At 37.8% G+C, this 16,443-nt stretch overlaps 1 protein-coding gene, 1 non-coding gene and 1 pseudogene across 3 annotated transcripts in view; all 3 read left to right on the top strand.

Annotated features, from left to right (window-relative positions):
- The window catches only part of RTN4 (reticulon 4), a 79,635-nt gene that overhangs the window by 21,766 nt on the left and 41,426 nt on the right, over positions 1–16,443 (top strand). The window contains exon 3 of one of the 2 annotated variants that reach the window (XM_007970619.3): positions 444–2,846. The exons of the other annotated variant lie outside the window; for it this stretch is intronic. Within the exon in view, the coding sequence (XP_007968810.3) occupies positions 444–2,846 (2,403 nt within the window). The remainder of the gene's footprint in view (positions 1–443; positions 2,847–16,443) is intronic. 2 annotated transcript variants of the gene reach the window in all.
- Positions 12,546–12,644, top strand: LOC119627384 (U6 spliceosomal RNA; annotated as a pseudogene).
- LOC119627496 (U6 spliceosomal RNA) lies at positions 15,501–15,608 on the top strand. The gene has a single exon (XR_005243682.1). It is a non-coding gene; the product is annotated as a U6 spliceosomal RNA (small nuclear RNA).

The following is a 16,443-nucleotide window of genomic DNA, read 5'->3' as shown; positions in this document are numbered from 1 at the left end:
TATTTACAATTCCCTTTCTCCAAATATAGTTTGAGTATAGCCAGAAAGACTTTCCTGTAAATAAATACCAGTCTATGGCATTTAATTACCCAGTGCCCCTTCTTTCCTATACTGTCACTCAAACTCTTTTCGCAGATATTCTTCTCTTCTCTAAAACTAGCTCTTAGTATCTTAGTTGATAACATTTGAGGTTTACTCAGACTTGATTTGTCTTTGCATAGCATGTAATTGCCTCTGTAGCCATGCATATGTTATCTTTACAGTAGCTTAATATTTTCAGTAATGATTCAAGTCTACTCTATTGTTACTTATTAATTGCTATTAACATTTCATTTTAATAAACAGTAAGTCTTTACTAACACTATTTTGAATCTGTCATAAAACTTGCATTAACTCTGAGAACACTGGCATTCTCTAACTTTCCTTTCTGTCCATGGTCACAGAAAATATTATGGACTTGAAGGAGCAGCCAGGTAACACTATTTCGGCTGGTCAAGAGGATTTCCCATCTGTCCTGCTTGAAACTGCTGCTTCTCTTCCTTCTCTGTCTCCTCTCTCAGCTGCTTCTTTTAAAGAACATGAATACCTTGGTAATTTGTCAACAGTATTACCCACCGAAGGAACACTTCAAGAAACTGTCAATGAAGCTTCTAAAGAGTTCTCAGAGAAGGCAAAAACTCCACTTGTAGATAGAGATTTAACAGAGTTTTCAGAATTAGAATACTCAGAAATGGGATCATCATTCAGTGTCTCTCCAAAAGCAGAATCTGCCATAATAGTAGCAAATCCTAGGGAAGAAATAATCGTGAAAAATAAAGAAGAAGAGAATTTAGTTAGTAATAACATCCTTCATAATCAACAAGAGTTGCCTATAGCTCTTACTAAATTGGTTAAAGAAGAGGATGAAGTTATGTCTTTAGAAAAAGCAAAAGACAGTTTTAAAGAAAAGAGAATTGCAGTGGAAGCTCCTATGAGGGAGGAATATGCAGACTTCAAACCATTTGAGCGAGTATGGGAAGTGAAAGATAGTAAGGAAGATAGTGATGTGTTGGCTGCTGGAGGTAAAATCGACAGCAAGTTGGAAAGTAAAGTGGATAAAAAAGGTTTTGCAGATAGCCTTGAGCAAACTAATCATGAAAAAGATAGTGAGAGTAGTAACGATGATACTTCTTTCCCCAGTACACCAGAAGCTATAAAGGATCGTTCAGGAGCATATATCACATGTGCTCCTTTTAACCCAGCAGCAACGGAGAGCATTGCAACAAACATTTTTCCTTTGTTAGGAGATCATACTTCAGAAAATAAGACCGATGAAAAAAAAATAGAAGAAAAGAAGGCCCAAATAGTAACAGAGAAGAATACTAGCACCAAAACATCAAACCCTTTTCTTGTAGCAGCACAGGATTCTGAGACAGATTATGTCACAACAGATAATTTAGGAAAGGTGACTGAGGAAGTAGTGGCAAACATGCCTGAAGGCCTGACTCCAGATTTAGTACAGGAAGCATGTGAAAGTGAATTGAACGAAGTTACTGGTACAAAGATTGCTTATGAAACAAAAATGGACTTGGTTCAAACATCAGAAGTTATGCAAGAGTCCCTCTATCCTGCAGCACAGCTTTGCCCATCATTTGAAGAATCAGAAGCTACTCCTTCACCAGTTTTGCCTGACATTGTTATGGAAGCACCATTGAATTCTGCAGTTCCTAGTGCTGGTGCTTCGGCGGTACAGCCCAGCTCATCACCATTAGAAGCTTGTTCAGTTAATTATGAAAGTGTAATACATGAGCCTGAAAACCCCCCACCATACGAAGAGGCCATGAGTGTATCACTAAAAAAAGTACCAGGAATAAAGGAAGAAATTAAAGAGCCTGAAAGCATTAATGCAGCTGTTCAAGAAACAGAAGCTCCTTATATATCTATTGCATGTGATTTAATTAAAGAAACAAAGCTTTCTGCTGAACCAACTCCAGATTTCTCTGATTATTCAGAAATGGCAAAAGTTGAACAGCCAGTGCCTGATCATTCTGAGCTAGTTGAAGATTCCTCACCTGATTCTGAACCAGTTGACTTATTTAGTGATGATTCCATACCTGACGTTCCACAAAAACAAGATGAAGCTGTGATGCTTGTGAAAGAAAATCTCCCTGAAACTTCATTTGAGTCAATGATAGAACATGAAAATAAGGAAAAACTTAGTGCTTTACCACCTGAGGGAGGAAAGCCATATTTGGAATCTTTTAAGCTCAATTTAGATAACACAAAAGATACCCTGTTACCTGATGAAGTTTCAACATTGAGCAAAAAGGAGAAAATTCCTTTGCAGATGGAGGAGCTCAGTACTGCAGTTTATTCAGATGATGACTTATTTCTTTCTAAGGAAGCACAAGTAAGAGAAACTGAAACATTTTCAGATTCATCTCCAATTGAAATTATAGATGAGTTCCCTACATTGATCAGTTCTAAAACTGATTCATTTTCTAAATTAGCCAGGGAATATACTGACCTAGAAGTATCCCACAAAAGTGAAATTGCTAATGCCCCGGGTGGAGCTGGGTCATTGCCTTGCACAGAATTGCCCCATGACCTTTCTTTGAAGAACGTACAACCCAAAGTTGAAGAGAAAATCAGTTTCTCAGATGACTTTTCCAAAAATGGGTCTGCTACATCAAAGGTGCTCTTACTGCCTCCAGATGTTTCTGCTTTGACCACTCAAGCAGAGATAGGCGGCATAGTTAAACCCAAAGTTCTTGTGAAAGAAGCTGAGAAAAATCTTCCTTCTGATACAGAAAAGGAGGACAGATCACCATCTGCTATATTTTCAGCAGAGCTGAGTAAAACTTCAGGTAATCCAATCTATATGCATTTTGTGCTTTCATACCACTTTTTGACTTAGGGAACATTCCACTACATTTTGTGTTTTATGTTATGTTTATAGTGTCTAATATGTCACATTGATAAGAAGTCTTCTCCACTTTCTCACTTAAAGGTTTTAGTGGTTTTTCTAACTCTCTTGCACTCAGCATTCACCCTTAACTTTTCCACACAGTTACACTTTTATAATGCACTATGGAACTATTAATAGAAAATATTTTTGTTTATAAGAATTGACTTTAATACCTATTTATTTATTTTTTTCACTTGTTTTTCTTGATAACGTGAAGAGCAAGAGATATTAAAATATTTTCAGATGTGTTTTTGTTATCCCAGAAATTATCATATTTAATTTTTAAAGAACATTTCTGCAGCATGTTTTAAATATTTCAATATAGTATAGTACTTTTCCAGTGGTAGGTATAAAGTTAGGCATATTGAGTGTAGACTTTTTGTTGAAAAGTATAAATTGAGTTATGCTATTATGAATTATTTTGAAAAGTACCGATTCTCCTTTTTTCTTTTGACTATCCATTTTACACATACCTGATTTGCATAAGGTGATTTGCACATGTGCTCTTTATTAGTATTCTGATTTGGCTACGTTTTCTCTAAAATAGTGATTAGGATAAATTTACTGAACATGCTTATGTATGTAAGTGCTGGTGCTTCAGCAGTACAGTCCAGCTCATCACCATTGGAACAGTGGTAGACCAGTTGCTGTAATCTAAGAAAGAGGAGATTATGAACATTGAGGCAGTGGGATGAGCACAGAGACATAGGACTTGGTGTTTGATGGATAAGGACGTAAAGGATGAGGGGAAGAAGTAAAGATGACCCCAGGAACCCTGGATTTCATTCTTGGCATGTGCACATGTATGGATGGCAGTATGAGAAACTGAGATAGGGAACATGAGAGATTAAAGTAGATTTAAGAAGGAAGATACAAATTCGGTTTTGAATATGTTGGTATTGATGTACATACCTTTAAGATATCCAGTAAGTTATGGATATTATACATATGCAGCTCTTGAGAGAGATCTTGGCTGTATGTGTCTGTCGTGGGCTTAGAGATAGAAATTAAAGCCCCAGATATCAACTGGGGAGAATCAAGAGAAGAGGACTACTTGAAGGTGGAAGGTCAAAATTATCAAATACTAGAGAGGTCAGTTAAGGATTGCAAGTTGGTCAAAAAGGAGGGAAGGTGTTGGCATGACAGCGGCAAATGGTGTAGTGTGCTTGGGCATAGCTAGGATTGAGAAGTGAATGAGATTTGAGCAAATCAATAGTAAATGTTGATTACTCTTAAGAAGTTTGAGTGTTTTACTGGAGAAAAATTAAAATATTAGCAAGCAGGAAGGAGAGTATGTAGTGGAGGAAGGGCCTTTTTTTTTTTTTTTTTCTCTTAAGACGAGAAGGGGAAAATCTGATTACAGGTGCTGGCAGAAAGTCAGAAGGGGATAGGGAATGTGCTCCCTGGTTCAGGTGGAAGAATTAGCATTAGAAGGAAGGATACAGCTTTGATTGTAGTGAGTGGAAAGGAAAGTGTGGGTATTCATACTGTTAGGGTTTTGTGGCTGAAAGTTGAGGGAATTATTTGCTGGTTTATGTTTATTCTTTAAAGCAGTATGTTAGTTCATTTGCTAGGAATGAACTAGGTCATGATTGGGTGGAAGGGGTCTGCAATACCTCTGACTAGGGAAACCAAAGGCATTGTATTAGGAGCCTAATCAAGGTCGAAAGGTGGTCTAAATGGTAGGGTGACTTTTCTTTGACTGTGCCAAACAACCTAGGTATGGATTCAGAGAAGGCAAATGGTTGTAGTGATTCAAGGATGTGTTTTGGTAGGTGGGCCCTATGGAAGGACAGTAAGTCAAGAAAGTCGAGGCTGATAGCGAGAGAGTAATTTGAAGTGATGGACTGTGGCATCTAAGTTGAAGGATGTGAATAGAAAAAGGTAGGAGAGGTAGGAGGAGAGTAGATGGTCAGTGAACTCAAGGCCCAAATTAGGTTTAAGGAACCAAGAGTAGTAGGAATAAATACATGCCAGAATGATAGGAGATTGTGGTCAGAGTAGGGGAGAGAGAGAAAGAATGAATGCGCGGGATAGCAGGGTGTGTGTGTGTGTGTGTGTTGGATGTTGAATTTAGAATTTCAGAGAAATAGCAGTTCAGGTTGATTATAATGGCCAGTGATAGGCCATGAGGCAAAGGCCTACTGTGTAGTCAGATTAGGATTGCTAGAGGTGAGGTCAAGTAAACTATGAGGTGGTGATACTGGATTGCACATTGCACCTAACATTGAAGTCACCCAGGATGATGGCAGGACTAGGGGTGGAGAGGAAGACTGGGGTAAGAGTCTGTGGTAAAGGGCAGTGAGGTAACTGGAGGATAGTAGATAGAAGAAATGAGGAAGGATAGAGAATGACATAGTGGAATAGCCAAGACTTTTGCCCAAGGCCTCTGAAATAAAGTTTGGTGAGCAGTGGGTACTGACCTCCCCCCGCCTCCCTTAGGTGTGTAGAGTATGAGAGAACGATTGAGCCTTCATTTAGCAAGTTGCACAGGGAAAGCAGTATCCTCAAGGAAGAGCCAGGTTTTAGTGAAGATGAGGTAAAGGCAGGAATGTTCAGTAAAGAAGCTGAGGATTAGAGGAGCTGGTTCACAGTGGAAGGGGGTTTCAAACAGCACAGTAAAATGGTTTAGGAGGGAAGAGTAGAAAGAAGGGTCTCAGAAGCCCAGAGCAGTGTGGTGATGACTGAAGAGCAAGGAGTAATCAGTATAGCAACACCTTTGAAGTCTCCCTTCCCCGCCAGTGCTCCCTCCCAAAACTTAAAGCTAGCAGTTCTCTGGTAGATGTGGCCCTCAAGAATTTCAGTATTTCAGGAGTCACCTGCTTCTTGGATTATTTTTGTTAAACGTGGGAAATCTATAGCCTAATAGTTTAGAAGAAAGGGAAGAAAAGGGGGCATTGCCTTTGAAAGCTTAATGGGGATGGTGGAAGAAAGTGTAAGCAATGCTTGGGCATTCTCTTTTAGAATATGTTTATCTCCCTTCTCTGAGAAAATTGGTATTTCCTGCCTTTTTGACTTCACCTTTTTTGATATTAGTTATCATAGCAACTTACTAGGGAATAGAGAATTATTTAGAACACCCAGTATATGTATTCTACAAAAGTTATGGGAAGGAAACCCAGTATTACTGTAATGAAAACAATATAGGTGACCTGAGGTTTTAGTCTTGACTATACCATTGACAATCACTTTGTTTCTCTACATGTCAGTTTCCTTTTCTATAAAAGGAAGGGTGGATTAGCTCAAGTCCTTGCAACTTAATAATTTTCTTGACTTGATTATATAACAGGCATCTGTTAAAAGCAGGTAAGTAGTGGCTGAGCTTGGTGGCTCATGCCTGTAATCCCAGCTCTCAGGGAGGCAGAGGTGGGAGGATGGCTTGAGCCCAGGAGTTTGAGACCTGCCTGGGCAATATAGCAAGACCCCGTTCTCCAAAAAAAAAGGAAAAAAAAGACCCCCCCCCCAAAAAAAAATAGGTGTAAAATCAGGTAAGAGTTGCTTTAACATGCTTATATCAAGCACTATACGAGATTTTTTGGGGGGGTGGGGGAGGGGAAAAGATGAAACTAAGACGAGGTTTTGCCCTTATGCAAATTACAGCCAGCTGGTGTAGACACACTGTTGAGGACATAGTTAAACATTGTATAGTGAGGGTAGGTACTTACCTCTCTGTCTTCCTGAAAGTGAAGTTTAAGTGTACCTAAGTCAAATGTACCAAAATACAGCAATGGTCTTATAAAATGTAAGGGAAGCTCTCTTATCAGATGGCTTAAAAGTTTTTTGCCATCTCTAATTATGAAATACTTAAGTGTGTTTTTAAAAAAATTCTCGGTCATTTTAATGTATATGCATTTAAACGTTAAAAGTATTAAATAATAAAATACTAATTTCCTCAGATCATTTATTATCTCATATGTTCTTCTTTTGTTTTTTTTGAGACAGATTCTTGCTGTGTCACCCAGGCTGAAGTGCAGTGGTGCGATTATGGCTCACTGCAGCCTCGACTTCCCAGGGTCAGGTGGTCCTCAGCCTCCCAAGTAACTGGGACCACAGGCTCATGTCACTATGCCCGGCTAATTATTTTTGTAGAGAGGAGGTCTTGCCTTGTTGCCCAGGCTGGTCTCAAACTCCTGGGTTCAAAGATCCTCCCGCCGCTGCCTCTCAAAGTGCTGGGATTACAGGCGTGAGCCTCCAGGCCTTTCCTGTTCTTGTTTTCTTAAAATGACATTTTGTAGGCAGAAATCAGTTTTAGTTTTTGGAAGAAAGACTGATTTTGCAAGAGAGATGAATAAGGTATTATGATGCAGATGGTGCTTTATTAATTTGGAGGAGTCAGGTTTGTCAAGAAACTAATGAATTCTGGTCTTCTTCCCCCCTCCATTTATAAAGAAATGTGTGACAAACTATATTCTTACTATTGGAATGTAAATACTGATATTTTTTCTCAGTAATATCAATGAATGTTCTTGGCATTTCCCCAATGAATGTTATTGGCATTTTATTTTTTTTTCAAAAATCGATTGGCTATAGATATGTGAATTAATTTCTGGGTTATCTATTCTGTTCCATTGGTCTGTGTTGCTGTTTTTATGCCAGTACCATGCTGTTTTGGTTACTACAACTGTGTAGTATATTTTGAAATTTAGGAGTGTGATTCTGCCAGCTTTATTTTTGTTCAGGGTTGCTTTTGCGTTTTGGAGTCTTTTGTGGTTCCGTACAGATTTTAGGATTTTTTTCCTATTCCTGTGAAGAAGGTCATTGGTACTTTATTAGGGATTGCATTGAATCTGTAGGCTGCTTTGGATATTACAGCCCTTTTTTGGGGGGGGGGAGGGGACGGAGCCTCTCTCTGTCGCCCAGGCTGGAGTGCAGTGGCGCAGTCTCAGCTCACTGCAAGCTCCGCCTCCCGGGTTCATGCCTTTCTCCTGCCTCAGCCTCCCGAGTAGCTGGGACTACAGGCGCCCACCACCGTGCCCGGATAATTTTTTTTGTATTTTTAGTAGAGATGGGGTTTCACCGTGTTAGCCAGGATGATCTTGATCTCCTGACCTTGTGATCCGCCCGCCTCAGCCTCCCAAAGTGCTGGGATTACAGGCGTGAGCCACCAGGCCCGGCCTAGTATGGCCATTTTTTAACAATATTAACTCTTCTGATCCATGAACATGGAATGTCTTTCTTTGCATTTGTTTGTATCCTCTTCAGTTTCTTTCATCATTGTTTTGTAGATTTCCTTATAGAGGTCTTTCATCTCCTTAAACTTATTCCAAGGGGTTTTTTTTTTTTAAGCAAATAGAGTTTCCTACTTGATTTCTTTTTCAGCTAGTTTATTGTGTATAGACGTGCAATAATTTTGTATATTGATTTTATATCTTGCACCTTTACAGAATTTACAAGGTTTTGGTAGTCTTTAGGTTTTTCTTTATATAAGATCTTGTCATCTGCAAACAGGGACAATTTGACTTTCTCCTTTCTAATTTGGATATCCTTTATTTGTCTTTTGCCCAATTGCTCTGAGTAGGACTTCCCATTTCCAGTCTTATTTTTTATAACATTAACAGGTTTTTTTTTTTTTTGGTAATTATTATACTTTATGTTCTAGGGTACATGTGCACCATGTGATGGTTTGTTACGTATGTATACATGTGCCATGTTGGTGTGTTGCATCCATTAACTCATCATTTATATTAAGTATATCTCCTAATGCTATCCCTTCCCACTCCCCCCACCCCACAACAGGCCGCTGTGTGTGATGTTCCCCTTGCTGTGTCCAGGTGTTCTCATTGTTCAGTTCCCACCTATGAGTGAGAACATGTGGTGTTTGGTTTTCTGTTCTTGTGATAGTTTGCTGAGAATGATGGTTTCCAGCTTCATCCACGTCCCTACAAAGGACATGAATCATCCTTTTTTATGGCTGCATAGTATTCCATGGTGTATATGTGCCACATTTTCTTAATCCAGTTTGTCATTGATGGACATTTGGGTTGATTCCAAGTCTTTGCTATTGTGAATAGTGCCGCAATAAACATACGTGTGCATGTGTCTTTATAGCAGCATGATTTATAATCCTTTGGGTATATCCCCAGTAATGGGATGGCTGGGTCAAATGGTATTTCTGGTTCTAGATCCCTGAGGAATCGCCACAGTCTTTCACGATGGTTGAGCTAGTTTATAGTCCCACCAACAGTGTAAAAGTGTTCCTATTTCTCCACATCCTCTCCAGCACCTGTTGTTTCCTGACTTTTTAATGATCACCATTCTAACTGGTGTGAGATGGTATCTCACTGTGGTTTTTGATTTGCGTTTCTCTGATGGCGAGTGATGATGAGCATTTTTTCATGTGTCTGTTGGCTGCATAAATGTCTTCTTTTGAGAAGTGTCTGTTATATCCTTTGCCCACTTTTTGATGGGATTATTTGTTTTTTCTTGTAAATTTGTTTGAGGCAGTTTTAAAGAGCACAGGGCCTCTCTTCCCCCCCTTTATAATAGAACATTCTTCATAGTGGATTTATCTGATGTTTCCTAGTGATTAATTTGAGGCTATGAATTCATTTACTGTATAGATGATGATGTGTCCCTCTCATAGCACCACTTCTAGAATTACCTGCTATTCATCAGTCCCTCACTGGTTATGTTAATTTTGACCATCTGGGCAAGATGGGTTCTGATTTGCTTATCGTATAATTACTGTCTTTGTTTCTCCCTTACAGATAATAAGCAGTCTGAGGAGTGACACTTGAACGCATGCAGATATCTCACTCCCTATCAAAATTTGCCCCCCTGGCCGGGCGCGGTGGCTCAAGCCTGTAATCCCAGCACTTTGGGAGGCCGAGACGGGCGGATCACGAGGTTAGGAGATCGAGATCATCCTGGCTAACAGTGAAACCCTGTCTCTACTAAAAAATACAAAAAACTAGCCGGGCGAGGTGGCAGGCGCCTGTAGTCCCAGCTACTCGGGAGGCTGAGGCAGGAGAATGGCGTAAAACCCGGGAGGCGGAGCTTGCAGTGAGCTGAGATCTGGCCACTGCACTTCAGCCTGGGGGACAGAGCGAGACTCCGTTTCAGAAAAAAAAATAAAAATAAAAAATAAAATAAAAAAAAAAAAAACAAAAAACAAAATTTGCCCCCCTGATTTAGTAAACCATTGATGATTCTTGCTTGATCCAGTCTTTACCATGAGAGTTGAAAAATAATTTTTTTAACCCATTACTCCCCGTACATTTTTCTGTTGACCCTCAGCATTCCTGTTTAAGCAACAGACCCCCATTTCCATTAATGAATTAATTAGCTGATTAATTATCAGCATGGATCTATGAATTTCCATTTTCTTTCCAATGGTTTATGATTCATTACTGAACTTTATTATTTTGGTGGTAAATTATTCCATATTTTGAGGGTTCCTTCAGGTAGGCTCAGGGACATGCAACCTTCTTTCTTTGGGGTTGGGAGGGGAACATCTTACTTTTTAGCCTAACAAAATATTGCAGGCCTGTTTTATGCTGTGTCCCAGCCCTGGAATCAGCAGTTTCTCCAAGGATCCCCGATTCCTTTTAATGTAGAGTGAGAGGTCATTTTCATAATAGTGAGGTATTAAAGATCAAAAGCTAGATGCTAGTTGTGGTCATTGCTACTGTGGGGATCTTCTCCATTTTAACCTTTCAGTGGATAAAGCTAGGAAATGCTTATATACATACATACACATAAACATACACACATACACATACATAAGAAATGAGTTCACACAGATACCTCTGATTCTAATCCATTCTCACAGGTTTTGTTCTTTCCTTATTTCATATTTGTCTCTTCTTTTATAGTGAGAACCCTGGTTCCTAAGACCGCCAATACATTATTTATATCCAATCCTTTAATACACCTATAAGAGTTTTGGAATTCTTTTTTCATATCACTATAATTAAAAAAACTTGATAAAAGAGTTCTGGATTGTTTGCAAGTCCCTACTCCGCAACCCTGCCTAAAGTGGAATGTGTATAGTCAAATACGTTATTCACAGATTACTTGTATTAGTTCGTTCTTTTTTCTTTTCCCTCCTTCCTTCTCCGACTGACTAATGGCTATGATATTCATTTGAAATACAATTAGCTTCATTTGTTTCAGTTCTAGATTTTCTTTCTCCCAATTTTAGATTTTTAACTGAGAATTTTAAAGTGTTGAGAAAAGCTGAATTCTTCTCATTTTACCTGGAAGGGGAAGACTGTCATTTATGGAACATCTTCTAAACACAAAGCAGTTTTCACATATTTGTTTCATTTAGGTCTTCACCATAATCTGTAAGAAGGAACCATTTTGGCCAGGCGCGGTGGCTCAAGCCTGTAATCCCAGCACTTTGGGAGGCCGAGACGGGCAGATCACGAGGTCAGGAGATCGAGACCATCCTGGCTAATACGGTGAAACCTCCGTCTCTACTAAAAAATACAAAAAAAAAAAAAACTAGCCGGGCGAGGTAGTGGGCGCCTGTAGTCCCAGCAACTCAGGAGGCTGATGCAGGAGAATGGTGTAAACCCGGGAGGCGGAGCTTGCAGTGAGCTGAGATCCGGCCACTGCACTCCAGCCTGGGTGACAGAGCGAGACTCCATCTCAAAAAAAAAAAAAAGGAACCATTTTATGGGTGATAAATCTAAGCCTAAGGATGTTAAGTAACTTTTTCAAAGATACGTGGTAAATTATGTAATAAGCACAATGTTTTGACCTTCTGCCGTGTTTCAGACATTGGATTAACTTCTTATTTATATTAGTTGTTACCTAGTTTCACAAGAATGAACTGCGATTCCAACACAGGTTTTGTCCATTCACAGTTATTTCCTGGTTTTGGAATAAGCAGTTATTGTCCTAACTTTAGCAAGCAATCAAGGTGCTGCTGCTTTTATCACACACCTGTTGTGTTGAACCATTAGGCAATGTAAGACATTTCTTGACATCTTAAGATGTCAAGAAAGTTGGTTGCCATCTACATTTTCTAACATACTTTTCTGTATGTGGGGATATTGAAACTAGGGTAACATTCTGTTGCTAGTATGTAGAGACTGAAAAACCCTACTTTGGACAACTGCTATCTATTTATGTTAGTAGGCCATTGGTACAGAAAGGTGCTCATGTCTCCTGTCCAAACTGCTGAGATCTTGACTTAATGATACCTTAATATACGTTTGTTGGCTACTTGTCACTAATGCACAGAGAATATTTTTAGTTCGCATTCGAAATATAGATTGTATATTGCTGAACTCATCAGAACTATTGGTAAGTGAAGTGTAAACTGACCATACGTGGATTATTTGTTCATTATAATTAAACTATGTAATATCCAGGATTCACCAAGTAGTATTACCATGATAACTCACTTTAAAAGGACTTGTTTGTCTTGGTAAATATACGAAATTATGCTTTTCAAACCTATATATGTTCATGAATAAGAACTTACATATGTTCATGAATAAGAATTATTTTGATATTCTTATGATTTAAAATATTTTTCTTTATTAAAAAGTATATATAGCCTTTGAGCCTGATGACAGAATTCCAGCCTGGTAACAGAGCGAGACTCTTGTCTCAACCAAAAAAAAAAAAAAAAAAAAAAGCATGCTTGCTTCAGCAGTACATACACTAAAATTGGAATTATACAGAGATTAGCATAGCCCCTGCATGAGGATGACACAGAATTCATGAAGTGTTTCATCTTTTTATATGAAAAATTTTAAAAAATGCTTTGGGTGTTTAAGAATATTTGTATATTTTAGATTATAATGTAAGAAGTTAGCACATTTTCATAATTTACTGAATTTCATAATTCAGTAGTTTCATAATTTACTGAAGTACTGTAATTTACTGAAGTACTGTAGATACCAAGAGTTGATATTTTGTTTAAAATACATTTTTATTGAGCAAATATATTTGGAAAATTTTGATGTAAGTTGGACTTTGATAAGTAGTTTATCTTAACTGGAAGGCTATCAATAGATGTACAGTGTAGCTAAAGTAGAACCTGACTATTGTTAATAAAGGAAATGATTATGTTTACTTTTTAAAAAGTGATATTGTTAGTGAGGATTTATTTAGCGCTTACTGTGGGTCCAAAACAGATTGAAAATAAATATGTACCATAAAAGAGGGATACCTGCTAAATATAATGTGGTTTAAAAAGCTTAATTTTAGGCATTTTACAGACCTGAGTTCTAATTCCGACCCTTTCACTGATTTAGCTGTATGACCCTTGGCAAATATTTTAATCTACTCAAGCTTCAATATTTTAGTAATAAGGATTTTTTTCTAAGGACTTGATAACTATCAGTGAAGTTAGGGCAACAGTTTATAAAGCAGTCTGATATACAATACACACTCATTGTACAAATTTGAAAAATACAGAAAATCTTTGAGATGAAAAAAATTGTAATCATATTACCCAGACATAATCAATGTTAATATTTTAGAATATATTATTCTAGTCTACTTTCAATGCACATGTGATTTTTTGTTTGGTTTTGAATCAGAGTCTCGCTCTGTCACCCAGGCTCTGGAGTAGCAATGGCGGGATCTCTACTCACTGCAACGTCTGCCTCCTGGGTTCAAGCAATTCTCGTGCCTCAGCCTCTTGAGTAGCTGGGATTACAGATGTGGGCCACCATGCCCGGCTAATTTTTGTATTTTTAGTAGAGACAGGGTTTCACCATGTTGGCTAAGCTGATCTCGAGCTCCTGACCTTAAGTGATCTGCCCACCTTGGCCTCCCAAAGTGCTGGGATTAAAGGCATGAGCCACTGCACCTGGCCGCATATGTGTATTTTTAAGAATGTAATAGTGTTTCATGAAATTTCAATCATATTCTATATATTGTTTATAAGCTTTTAAAAACTTGAGCGATGTCTTATATAATGCAAACATTTCCATGTCTTTAAATATTCTGCTGCTGATTTTTTTACCTAGTGTTCCTTAGTATGGATATATTTTAACCAGTCACTTTGCTATTGTTGGACCCTTAGATTGTTCCTTTGTTATTGATAATGCTGTTAACCTCTTTATATTTAAATATGTTTTACATATCCCTGAATTATTTTCCATAAATTAATTCGAAATAAAAACCTAGGTTAGTGGGTATGAGCATTTATAAGGGTGTCTACAAAAATTGGCCACAAGAAAAGTTGTACTAATTTTTACCCTTATATCAGAATAAGAAAACACCCATTTCTCTACTTTCACCAATTCATATTGTTTATTTTTTGATAGATAATATTTTTACATTATACAAAATTCAGAAAGTACAGTCACAGTCAGACTTCTTCCTCTCTCTGTTGTCCAGCTGCCTAGTGCTCTTTCCTAGAGTTACCTGCTGTGACTTGTTCTTTAAGTATTCTTCCAGACATTCTGTACTTGGTATTTTTTAAAAGCCTTTTACCAGTTTGATAGGTGCAAGTAGTGTCTTGCTTTTTTGATCTTTGATTATTAGTGGATGTGAACATGTTGGCAGTTTATTTTTTCTGTAATTTGCTTGTTCATACTCTGCCCATTTTTAAATTTAGGTGTTCATTTTTTTCTGAGAGTTCTTCACATATAAAGGATGTCAACTCTTGTGTTAGTTTTCCCTCAGTTTTCTAAAAGATTTTTAGTTTACATTTCAGTGGACATTTTCAGTTTTCACAAAGGAAAATACGTTATTTACTTATAGTTTTAATTTTACACTTAATTCTGATCTATTTAAAATTGATTTTGGATTCTGATTAGAGATTATTTTACCCCACTTATTTTTTTCGTGTTAGAGTTGTTTTCCTATTCCCATACTCTGATCTAGCTCCCTAGTACCAGGCAACAATCTTATGGAAAAGCCAGAAAGTTAATGTCTGCCAGATTGCCTTCCATGAATTGGACAATCAACTGTAGACTATGGGTGTTGGTGCCATCTAGTGTTGTAGATGGAAAATCAAGTCTGTGGAATGATCTATAATTGACTGTGGAATGAAGTCAGTTGGCCAGAGAAATTTAGTGAGCTGTGAATATCATTTTGCACTAACAGGTGAGCTGAAAATTTTTATAAACAAATTTGAATATTGACATCTTGTACCAAATCAAACAAATGCTTTAATCATACTACTGGAAACATTATGAAATGACCTTAAAGATTCCCCCCAAACCTGGATACTTAAATGAAGACATTAAAGTTTAAGGAGATCTGTTTAGAGCCTAGTGACTATTCATTTTTGAATTCAGAATTTAAAGATGCGTGCTTGAGGCCCGGTGCAGTGGCTCACGTCTGTAATCCCAGCACTTTGGGAGGCTGAGGTGGGCGGATCACGAGGTTGGGAGATCCAGACCATCCTGGCCAACATGGTGAATCCTCGTCTCTAGTAAAAATACAAAAATTAGCTGGGCTTGGTGGCACACACCTGTAATCGCAGCCACTCGGGAGGCTGAGGCAGGAGAATCACTTGAACCCGGGAGGTGGAGGTTGCAGTGAGCTGAGATTGTGCCACTGCATTCCAGCCTGATGACAGAATTCCAGCTTGGTAACAGAGCGAGACTCTGTCTCAAAAAAAAAAAAAAAAAAAAACATGCTTGTTTCAGCAGCACATACGCTAAAATTGGAATTATACAGAGAAGATTAGCATAGCCCTTGCACAAGGATGACACACAGAATTCATGAAGTGTTTCATATTTTTATATAAAAAATTTTTTTTAATGCTTTGGGTGTTTAAGAATATTTATATATTTTAGATTATAATGTAAGAAGTTAGCATATTTTCATTAAAAGTGTCACTTCCAGTTTATGAATTATTAGTATTCATTTTTGGTACCTTATGTTAAATTTTTTATGAACTTCAAAATGCTCGTTGTTTTGCTATTTTAACTTGTACTGTCATTCATTTTCTAGACTAAAATCTTTTTCCAGTTCTTAAGATTTAATTCAGTAATGTTGAAGTGCGGTAATTTAGTCCATAGAGGGCATTATATTACAGCGTATGGTAGGGTTTTAAAAATTAACTCATTTCAGTAATGAAACATGTTAATATCATACCTTTGAGTAGCTCAGAATAGTTAAAATTTGAAATAAGCTTAAAACAACTGTGTAGCTATACTTGTTTCTTTTTTTTTTAAAATGCCTGTTTTCTGTGGCTGAAAAGTAGAAATTATTTTAGTTTTCAAGAGCAGTGTACATAAGCAGTGTCTTAACTTTCAGTGGAGCATTTTCAATCCAAAAGATTGCTTCTTTCCCACCCTCTTTCCCTTGCATCTCTAAATGTTGTAAAGGCAACGAAGCAAAACAAAAGCCTGAGTTTTTCTTGGGTGCAGAAGTAGAGGAAAGAAAGAAATGGAGAAGGAAGAATGTCTTAGAATAAGAGCTGGCTGGGGTGGACTTAACAACTGCATAGTGCTGCCTGTTCTAAAATCTAAAATACAACTTTCTACTGTCTGAAATCTCGCCAGTTAGATACCACCACCCACCATCCCAAGAAAAAAACCCACCAGAAAACATACACAGTTTCTGAGGTCATA

Source organism: Chlorocebus sabaeus, chromosome 14 (assembly GCF_047675955.1).
Source record: "Chlorocebus sabaeus isolate Y175 chromosome 14, mChlSab1.0.hap1, whole genome shotgun sequence".
NCBI lineage: Eukaryota > Metazoa > Chordata > Mammalia > Primates > Cercopithecidae > Chlorocebus > Chlorocebus sabaeus.
This window is presented reverse-complemented; position numbering and strand designations above follow the sequence as displayed.